This window comes from Protopterus annectens, chromosome 8.part0 (assembly GCF_019279795.1).
Source record: "Protopterus annectens isolate FY-2018-M chromosome 8.part0, PAN1.0, whole genome shotgun sequence".
NCBI lineage: Eukaryota > Metazoa > Chordata > Ceratodontiformes > Protopteridae > Protopterus > Protopterus annectens.
In genome coordinates, this window is record NC_056741.1 from 125,822,292 (window position 1) to 125,834,088 (window position 11,797).

Below are 11,797 nucleotides of genomic sequence, written 5' to 3' on the forward strand. Positions count from 1 at the left end.
TCTCTCCTTGTCTTTGAGCCTTTGCCCCCCATTATTTTAGCTTTGTCCAGAATTCTTAATTAATAGGTTCACAAGAATGAGCTAAAGAAATAAGCATACCAATATAACATGTGACTAAAATAAAAAGTGTAAAAGCAGAAACTAGTTCAGAATGCAGAAGACGTTATATTTGTTCTACTGGCACCTCTAAATGCAGACACTGTACACATTGCTGATGTTTTATATTTCTTGGTGTTCTTACACATACATTTATAGATTAAATTACTCAGCAACAGCAGAAGTGTTTCTTCCTGGAAGCAGAAATTAATAGATTCTCACAGTCTGAAAGGAGGAAGTTCCACAGTACACTGTTTAAACGGCTTTCTAATTTCATAGGCATTTACTAGGCATGCAACACATAGGTCATTTGATGAAACTACCCTGATTTCCTCAGAACATTTTCTGGTTAAGGGACTTTCTCAGAATCATGCTATATGGAGACTGAGAGAATCAAACCCTGGACTATAGAAAGTAGTTCATTAACAGCTCACAACCATAATCCTCTGCATTAATTGTAAGAAAACTGGCGCTGTTAATTTCCCAGTACTATACTTCAAATATCATAACATTTTCTGATCTATGCTGATGGACATGAAGCCTGATTCATTTTCTCTCTGATTAATGTTCTTGACTGACATTGTACACATTTAAGACCTACAGAGAGTTGTCATATTTACAATCGCAATTACATATTCCACCTTCCTCCACTGACTAATCTCCACTGTCACTAAAAACAATTGCATAATGTTTGCTTCTCAGTGTTGATAGAAGTATATTTGAATTTTAAGGGAAATATGTGGTACAAGATAAATATGTTAATCAGGCCGTCATTTCAAATTATTATGCATGGACACTAAGTTGGATAAAGTTGTGCCATCCAGTTATAGTGCTGTCACATTTTTTTTACTATGTGTCATATTCTGTGCCACCTTCTATAAATAAATTTCCTCTGCTGCATATACCTATTGGAGAAGAAGCATCAGTTATGATCCACCAGATCAAACCTTGCTGATGTTTTTTTAAAATTACTTTTGTAGTGATGCAACCATAGCACAAGGTGGTTTTCCATTCAGAATTTTAAAACCACTAAAGTAATGCAAGTTAATTGTTAAAATGCAAGTTCATTGCTTAATATAGAAATAAGTTGTTGCATGTTTTATATTTAAATTATTTATTTATTTGTACATATCTTTGCATGCTTGCTTGTATCTATCTTGTTGTCTAGTGTTTCAGTGTCAGTTTTCAGAAATGACCATAGTCTCAGATGACTACACCTTTCCAGGACAGCAGTAATACCTTTATTTAATTTAGGACTGTTGATATTTATATATAACTATAAATGCAAGCATTCCTATTTAAATGACTGTTACCTATTAAACAGCATTCTAGTGCAAGAAATAGTAAAGGTTAACGAATTCCAGCAACTGTCTCATTTTCTGAATATACTGTTGCTCATAAAGTGAAAGAATGGAAAACTCACCTTCTTCAGGACTTTGTGACTTTTCTCCTGTGGTTTTCTCAGCCGATTCCTGATTAATTCCACAATAAGTGTCCTCACTTGCAAATTGAAGCCCTTGGTATGTCATGTCTCCTTCCATGGCCATCAACCTTATCAGAAAACAGATGAAGCCCAAGAAATGTTGAAAGGTTTAATCCTTTAATGTTTTCTTACCTTTGTCTAAGCTTATTAGATGCAGATATTTTTCTCTTTACTTTCTGTGGCTGAATTCAACAATGAAGCAATACAAGCTTAGCAATGCACTTATATAAGAACAAAGCGGAACTAATAGAAGAAAAGAAAAACAGAAGACATGAATCCCGGATAGTTCTAAAACAAAGCTACTAAATGGTCAAATTATCCTTGAAGTAGAAGGAACTGGTTAATGTACTGGCAGTTTAATTCCAAACAGTAGGAGGCTAATTAACTCATTTGCTTCCTGTGATCTTCTAAGCCAGAAAACCACTTGCTTCCTGAGAGCTTTTCTTTAACATTCCTTCCTGAAACACACATCATTTGATTTATAATATCTGGTAAAAGTTATGAGTTACAAAAATGTAAAATAGCATAGCTCTTTAGTAGATATAAAGGCTTATACAATGGTGTTAGTGTCAAAGGTCTCTCTGTCTATGTTGATTTTATACTAGAAAGAAAACATGTATTCTGCTTGCAAAAAACAAATACTAGTGTTATGGTAAAACAAAGTGTCATATCTCTTTAAATGTGCAAGATTTAGCCAATATAGCAATGAGGGAATTGTTCAGAGGTTATTAGGCTAGTTGCACTTGTAGACCATTTTAAGCCCAGCCAGTTTAACTTAATTAAAATCAAACCCTGTACTTCTTGTATGTGAGGTAAGCTCCTTAACAATTATTACAACCCCCAAGTCACTATTTGTTCAAGAACATTCCAGTGAATGTATGAAAAGAGGGATAGCATACTGCTGTTTTGTGATATTGCTGATTCTATGCAAATTATGCATATAATAATTTCATAATATTTCAGTACAATATTAAGCTATAAAACCATTTGTGGGGTTCCTATCACATGATCGAAAATTGTAAAAGGCGAACGTGTCTCGAGCGAACCCGACTGGTCGAAACGTTGCACGCGTAACACGGAAATCGTCGTAGGGAATATTTTCCATTTACTTCAATGCAGTGTGATCTCGGAGTAGTAATATTTAAGTAGCGGGTGTGGGGGGCACAGCTCCCAACATGGAGGGTGCAGGGGAGCTTGCCCCCTGCCTACAGCATTTAGGTAAGTATAGTCTTTTTATTTTTTTTTTTATTATATTTTCAAAATTTCAAACATCGCTCATATGGTGTCGACCATATGGTATTTGATGTTTGAAATTTTTGAAAATATAATATAGACCCCATTTGTGTTATATGACAAGTATCACTGGCAATATTTCAATATTTTGTATAAGCTGGCACTGTTTGTTCACCTGTGGGACACACAGCTTTTATGAAATGAAAGCAGTTATGAAAATACAGGCAGTAGCCATAACTGATTTATCAAAAAAGACAAAATGCAATGTAAGCAAATGGAGCTCATCTCCCCAGGCCTCCAGTGAAAATGTGTATTACCCAGCTGGACTTTCCCAGTAAACAAAGACAAATAAATAAATAAATATCTCAGAATGCCTTCAATCAAAGAGCCTCAATCCTCACCACTAACACCAGGGAGGGTGTCTCATATAAGAGGAAAGGATAACAAATACACACAGTAAAGTACAATTTCCCTTAAGTGTACACAGAGATCACAGTCAGTCTGGGGCTAGTTGCTCCCTTGCTCTCCAGGTCCCCAATAAGACTCCCCACTGGAACAGCTATAGGGTCCAGATCTCAGCCTAGCTGGCAAGCTAACCTCCAGTACCCTCTCTGTCCTACCAATGCTTCGTGTCCCTGCCCAGGTAGCTGACCCACCACACACACTTTGAGATAAGTATTTATACAACTTCACAGACACTCCTGGGAAATGCTGACATAGATTCTCCAGCAGTGCCCCTTTACTCAGACTATACATTAGTAATTTCTACCACCATCAGCTAATACTTATCAGCTACCCAAAGGCCCTTAAAAGGGTGTCCAATTATTACTGTGCAATATTACTATCCAATCAGTGATGTGACTATTCAGTCTAAGGATTATTAGAGTGGCTTATTACAATAAACTCTATAAATATGCAATGTGCTCTAGAGCTTACATATCTCTACACAAACAAGCCACAGGTAGGTTTTTTAAATATTTAATAATAAATAATGAAAACACAAGACAATACTACTACACCACAGTGATATCTAAGAGTTCAGAGATCACACAGAAACTTAAAACAATACAGTAGGAAAGTTCTGGTATAACAGAAAAACACTTGTCTAACTTTCTTCTAAGTTCCTAGCTATTACTACAAAAAAACATACTTCTAAGACACTACTTACATAAGACAACAGGCAGAGTACTGATAAGTGGGATATCAAGATCAAAATGCACATAGTCTCTCTCTGAACAACACTTTTTAAACTCACTAACAAACATCTTTGCTAGGCCCTCCCAGATTACATCATTTTGACACTTAGTCTGGAGTTCCCAGGCCAACAAACTGAATTATTTAGCAATCTAACACCTGCTCAGGAAACTACACCAATAAAAGACATTTCACATGTACACTCTAGCAATTATTCCTTAAGTTAAGACAATAGAAAGAATGTGTTCAGCCAGCCACTTCGGCACCACTATTTAGATAATTGTAACTTCAAAGAACATTTGAAATGCTTGGCTTAGTTTTCCTTACAGCAGATGGCAATGTTGCAACAATCTTGAAGTTCACATTTTCCAGTGTTTTCTTTCATTTAAGAACCAAGGCTGTATTTCACATTTATATTTACAAATGATAGAATTATGTATCAAATTCTATTTGACTAGGCTGGCAGCCTTCGCCCATCTTCCCCCAATCTTCACATCTCTTCCCCCCTGGAGAACTCAAGCTAGTTTTTCAATTGACCCTTGAAAAATGCTGCTTGAGAGGGTTAGGTCTATCTGAGGGTACCTCACCCCATTCCCTGTCTTGAGAGCCCATCTACATTGGCATTGCTAATCCCACTGTGGTGCTGCACTGACATATCATATGCTTGCAACCCAAGGCTCCATCTTAGTAACTTGACATTTTGCTGGCTGGCTCTGTTTAACTATATTAGGGGGTTGAGATCTGTCATAACAGTGACTTTTCTTCCATACAGATAAGGTTGAAGTTTTTGCAGTGCCACACTATGGCTAGACATTCCTTTTCTACAGCAGCATAGCATTCCTCCCTGGGTTGGAGCCTATGACTGAGATAAACCACTGGGTCCCCTTCCCCCTCTGAAGAAATCTGGCTAAGCATAGCCCCCACCCCATGGTTCGAAGCATCCACCTGCACAACACATTCTTTGCTGTAATCTGGACTGACTAACACAGGGGGTCTTCCCAAAGCTTCTTTAAGCTTCTGAAATGCCTGCTCACATGCTGAGGTCCACACTACCTTATCTGTCCTGTTCTTCCTTGTCAGGTCTGTGAGAGTAGCAGCTATGGTACTATAACTGCGGACAAACTTTCTGTAGTACCCTGCTGTCCCTAAGAATGGCCTCATCTGCTTTTTGGTAACAGGTGCAGGCCATGCCTGAATAGCTTTCACTTTGGCAGGTTCTGGCCTTATCTTACCACTCCCCATTCTATGTCCTAGGTAGGAGACCTCTGCCATACCCACCTGACATTTGCTTGGCTTAATGGTCAGCCCTGCCCTCTGCAGTCTGTCCAGCACCTCCTTGACATGCTGAAGGTGCTCTGAACAGGAATGGCTGTAGATGACAATATCATCTAGGTAAGCAAGGGCAAACCCTCCTGCTCCTGCTAGGATATTATCTACCAGCCTCTGGAAAGTCACTGCGGCATTCTTCATCCCAAAAGTCATCTTTGTGAACTAATATAAGCCAAAAGGAGTCACAAAGGCTGACTTCTCTCTAGCACTGGGAGTCAAGGGCACCTGCCAGTAACCATTGGTAAGATCAATGGTTGTAAGATACTTAGCCCCACCCAGCTGCTCTAAGGCCTCATCTGTCCTAGGCATGGGGTAAGCATCCAACTCTGTGTGACTATTTAATTGTCTGTAGTCCACACAGAACCTGGTGCTGCCATCCTTCTTTGGCACCAGCACTAGTGGCAAGGCTCAGGGACTGTTGGACTCTAGAATCACCCCTAATTCCAACATCTCTGGTATCTCTTCCCTCAGAGTCTGTTTGACTCTCTCAGGCACCATATATGCAGCCTGCCTAATAGGCCTTTGGGGTCCTGTATCCACCTGGTGCTGCACCAGGTGGGTGCACCCTGGTTTCCCAGTGAACACATCCCCAAATTCCTGCAACACTGCTCGGATTTCTCAAACCTGGGTAGGAGATAGATGCTGGGATATTGCTACCCCTTCCACCGAGGTGTCAGCCCGAGCCTCACTGAGGAGATCAGTCCCCAGATCTACCTTAGACTCATCCTGCAATCCACTGCAAATGCTCAGCACAAGGGCCTCCTTATCATGGTAAGGTTTCATCATGTTAACATGGTACAATTTGTGCCCCTGCTGTTTGCCTAGCACTTCTACCATGTAATTAACATCACTTACTTTTCTTTCCACCTTGTAGGGTCCCTCCCAAGCTGCTTGCAGCTTGTTGTGTCTGACAGGAATGAGAACCATTACCTGCTGCCCCACAGCATACTCTCTAGCTCAAGCATTTCTTTCATACCACACCTTTTTCTGTTGTTGGGCTTTTGCCAGGTTCTCCTGGGCCAAGCCCATGAGTTCCCTGAACCTTGTCCTGAGGTTTAGGATGTATGTCACAACAGCCTCCTTGTGAGACTCACACTCACCTTCCCACTCATCTCAAATTAAATCTAGAGGTCCCCTCACCCCATGCCCATACAGCAATTCAAAGGGTGAAAAACCTGTGGATTCCTGGGGAACTTCTCTGTAAGCAAACAACAGATGGGGCAAATATTTGTCCCACTCCATCTTAAACTGATCTGCAAATGCCTGTAGCATGGAATTGATTGTAGAGTTTATCCTCTCAACAAGACCATTAGTCTGGGGATGGTAGGGGGAGGTCTTCATGTGCTTCACCCCACAGGACTTCCAAAGACAGTCCAGCAGGTCTGACATAAAATTGGCACCTGGGTCAGTCAGTATTTCTTTTGGGAAACCTACCCTGCTGAAAATCTCTAACAAAGCATCTGCAACCTTCTCTGCCTCAATGGAGAACAAAGCCACTGCCTCAGGGTATCGTGTAGCATAATCCACTACCACTAGGATATACTTTTTCCCTGTGGAGCTTGGGGTACTCAGAGGATCCACAATATCCATAGCTACCCTCTGAAATGGCTCCTCAATCACAGGCAAAGGCATCAAAGGAGCTCTAACCTTGTCTCCTGCCTTGCCTACCCTTTGGCACTGCTCACAGGTCCTGTAGTACCCTATTACATCTCTGGAAATTCCAGGCCAATAGAAGTTTTACATAATATGCATCTTTGTAAATTTTATGCCCATATGACCTGCAAAGGGAATATCATGGGCTATGGCTAAAAGCACCAGACGGTAGGCTCTAGACACTACCAACTGCTGTACTCTCTCACCTTCTAGCCCTCCCTCAGGGGTCCACTTCCTGTATAGTAACCCTTTATCCCAGTATACAGATCCCCCCTTCCCTTGAGAATCAGGTGCCTCCCCAGCTACCTGCCTCAGGCCTTGCAATGTAGGATCTGAGAGCTGAGCCTGTCTCACCTTTCTCCTTGTGACCCTTCCCAGCTCCTCTTCCACTGGAAGTCTGGCATCCTCTGTCAGTGGTGCCTCACTGTCAGCCTGGGTATACTATTCACCTCTACCTTTGCAGTTATCCTGTCCAATGGAACATCAATACCCACAAGCAGCTGTGGCTCACATTCAGTTTCACTGCTACAGAGTAGCTTCCTCCCTGAAGTAACACCTCACCAGTCCTGGCTGCAAGTATGCAATCTGTCTGGGTCTCCCCCAGGCTACCACACCCACATGCTTGTCTCCTAGCCTCACTGAGTATAAATGCATAACTACATGGTACTGCCATATCCAAATCCTTCCCTCTCAGGACATCTGCAGGATGATAGTTCCATACCCCTGTTGTCTCAAGACAACCCACTATTGGCATTTTGTCTTTCCCACTTACTGGCTCCCTCGCCTTTGTTTCCCCACCTTGCCTCTGTGGACACATGTATGCCACATGGCCCCACCAGTTGGATTCAAAGCATTTCACCCTAGGTCCTGGATGTGTACCTGGATTAGTGGCTTCCCCCACTACTGGCAGATTCTGTTGGGGCAGTCTGTGCTGCCCACCATTGGTTCCTTTACACCCATGAGCAGTATGGGATTCCCCTTCCTGTGCTGGGTGGCTCTGCTGGCCAGGTAGAGGTCTCCCTTCGTCCCCAACTCATCTGAAGTAGCAGATTCCCTATCAGCTAATAGATCCTCATGTCCTCAGGCAAAGTGCTAAGGGCGTGTTCCCTCACCAAAAGGTCTGCCAGCCCTTCAAAAGTGGTGACCTGACATCCACTCACCCAGCTATGAAAATAAGTGCTCAGTTCAGCAGCGTATTCACATACATTTTCATCTGCCTTGCATCTATGTTCACAAAACTTTTTCCTATACATTTCAGGTGTTAGCTTAAAACATTCTAGCAGGCATTTTTACAGCAGTATAATCAAAACAGACAGAGTCAGGCATTTGTGATATACAAGTTACAGCTTTCCCATGGAGTAAGTGGGTCAGGAACCGCACCCAGAGCCTTTGGTCACATTATACTGTTTGCATACCCTTTCAAACATATGAATGAAACTATCAAAGTTATCCCCCTCCTTAAATTGCAGAAGAAATTTACTGACCTGTTGTGCTTTTGATGTCCAGTTACTCCCTTCCCCATTACCTCCATGACTCTGGCAAAGAGTCAGCATTTCCCTCTCATGCTTCCTCTGACACTCCTTTTCTTTGGCTTCTATCTCGAAATGCCTGGCCTCCAACTCAAGTCTCTAGCTCCAGCTGGATTTTAAATTCCACTGCAGTAAGGTTGAGCTGTCCATTCTCCAAGGATATTGTATTGCCACTGCCAGTCTGATTGTCCTTCACAGAAAGGTTGAGCTGTCCGTTCTCCGAAGATATTGTATCTCCACTGCCAGTCTAATTGTCCTACTGGATGTTGTTTTCTGATGCAGCTGTAACCAAGGCTGCAATCAGGTCTGCCTTAGTCAGGTTTCCATGCACCAGTCCCCTAGCCTGGCACATCTCCACCAGCTGGATCCTTGTCAGCTTTCCATACTGCTGTGCTGACATACTGCCTGCTCACCCTGACTAACTAAGCTAACAAAAGAAATAAAACAATTGTGATCTGAGCTCTGAGTATACACTGTGTGGCTGATTTAGAGTACAAAACACTTTCATAAATCACTTTACATAAGCTGCAGGATTCACTCTACCCACACCACTGCAAACCACAAGTGAGGATATCTTATCCCAACCACTACAACCAGAAATGTGAGGATATCTTATCCCACCACTGCCACCAGAAATGTGACGACTGTGCCCTGGCCCAGCAATCAAGGAGCCTCAATCCTCACCACTAACACCAGGGTGGGTGTCTCATATAAGAGGAAAGGATAACAAATACACACAGTAAAGTACAATTTCCCTTAAACTGCACACAGAGATCACAGTCAGTCTGGGGCTGGTTTCTGCCTTGCTCTCCAGGTCGCCAGTAAGACTCCCCACTGGCACAGCTATAGTGTCCAGATCTCAGCCTAGCTGGCAAGCTAACCTCCATAACCTTCTCTGTCCCACCAGTGTTTTGTGTCCCTGCCCAGGTAGCTGACACCCCACACACACTTTGAGATAAGTATTTATACAACTTCACAGACACTCCTGGGAAAGGCTGACACAGATTCTCCAGCCATGCCCCTTTACCCAGACTATACAATAGTACTTTCTGCCACCACCAGTTAATACTTATCAGCTACCCAAAGCCCCTTAAAAGGGTTTCCAATTATTACTGTGTAATATTATTATCCAATTGGCAATGTGACTATTCAGTCTAAGGCTTATTAGAGTGGCTTATTACAATAAAATCTATAAATATGCACTATACTCTAGAGCTTTCTTATCTCTACACAAACCAGCCACAGGTAGGTTTTTAAAATATTTTATAATAAATAATGAAAACACAAGACAATACTACTACACCAGAGTGATATCTATGAGTTCAAATATCACAAAGAAACTTAAAACAATACAGTAGGAAAATGTTGGTATTACAGAAAAAAACACTTGTCTTACTTCCTTCTAAGTTTTTAGCTATTACTACAAAAAACATACTTCTAAGACACTACTTGCATAAGACAACAGGCAGAGTGCTGATAAGTGGGATATCAAGATCAAATGCTCATAATCTCTCTCTGAACAATAGTTTTTAAACTCACTAACAAACATCTTTGCTAGGCCCTCACAGATTACATCATTTTTGACACTTGGGTTTTCCCAGTATACATATTACATAATTTTGACACATAGTCTGGAGATCTCAGGCCAACAAACTGCATTACTTAGCAATCTAACACCTGCTCAGGAAACTACAACAATAAACGACATTTCACATGTACGCTCAAGCAATTATTCCTTAAGTTAAGACAATAGAAAGAATGTGTTCAGCCAGCCACTTCAGCACCACTATTTAGATAATTGTAACTTCAAAGAACATTTGAAATGCTTGGCTTAGTTTTCCTTACAGCAGATGGCAATGTTGCAACAATCTTGAGGTTCACATTTTCCAGTGTTTTCTTTCATTTAAGAACACAAGCCTGTATTTTACATTTATATATACAAATGATAGAATTATGTATTAAATTCTATTTGACTAGGCTGGCAGCCTTCGCCCATCTTCCCCCAATCTTCACAGTAATATGTCCTATGTTTCTTAACCCATGCTGACCATTTCACTGTCATATTTAGGAAATCATGTCAGCTTGTAGATGCCTACGTTTTATGTATACACACCTTTACCAGGACTTCAGAAATTAGACTTTGAAAACAGTGATATGTATACTTGTTTCAGGAGTACAGGAAAGTTTCTTGTAAAAACAGGTGTAATTTTATAGGATACACAGGAATTTTGCTTTAGTGATGACTATACTGTTGTAGGAAACAATGAGTTAATCTTCCGGCCAGAAACAAATAACTCAGAGACTTCTTTGCAATTTAAATGAGCTTCTAGTTACAGCCTGGCCAGTGTATTGGATGTCTGACTTTGCAAGACTTGTGTTATTTACATGTGTGCCTGAGAGTGTGTGTGTATGTGTGTGTCCTAGTAAAACAGCCCTCAGTAGTTATTCTATAATTTGAACAAAACTAGGCAATGAATGCAGCTTAATAGCTTAATTTTGATACCCCAAAGAAAAATGGTAACAATAAATGCTCTAACGGTGCTTGCAAAACATGAAATTACAATAAAGAAGATGAAGAAAAAGAAATACTAACTCAAAAATGTGGAAATAAAGAAAACACATGGGATTAAAACAAACTCTTATGAAAACTAATTTATTTTGGAAGTGCTTTCACCTCACTCCAAAATAATAATAATAATAATAATAATAATAATAATAATAATAATAAAATAATAATAAAAATGAACACAAGACTTCATCAAACAGAATGTTATCTAATGTATTATTATTTTATACATAATTTCATCTCACTCAAAAAATTGAACATGACACTTTATCAGATGTACTATCACTTTACATACAAAACATACACATGACTAAAGTTTTATGATTTAAACTACTTTCCACAGTTGCAATATTTAACTTATTATGCTTTTTTTCTTAAATAACTTTTAAAAGGATCATTGAAATTCAGTCCAGGAAGAGAAGAGGTGTCAGGAAATATTTTGCCAACACAACTCTTTGCTAGCTAATTTTAACTTCCTATTCCCTCCTATGATATCATCGTTCACATACCTCAGTATTTAATAAAATCCATGTAGGCACAGTGTAGAGCCTACATGGAATGTATTCATGTACACAGCCATGGTCATGAGCTGAGGAACATGGATATTGAATCAGTGCAGAGAGAGGTTTAGTGGCTAACTGTGGCAACAGATGAGTCTGAGGCTCCCTACAATAATCCCTGCCACTACAGAAATGTTATGAAATGTGTCAAATG

At 40.5% G+C, this 11,797-nt stretch overlaps 1 protein-coding gene across 1 annotated transcript in view; it reads right to left on the minus strand.

Annotated features, from left to right (window-relative positions):
- LOC122808672 (asialoglycoprotein receptor 1-like) overlaps positions 1 to 1,965 on the minus strand; it is a 963,364-nt gene extending 961,399 nt beyond the window's left edge. Inside the window, exon 1 of the mRNA XM_044079650.1 lies at positions 1,520 to 1,965. Within this exon, the coding sequence (XP_043935585.1) occupies positions 1,520 to 1,643 (124 nt within the window). The 5' untranslated portion in view covers positions 1,644 to 1,965. The remainder of the gene's footprint in view (positions 1 to 1,519) is intronic.
- Positions 1,966 to 11,797: the final 9,832 nt, after the last annotated feature.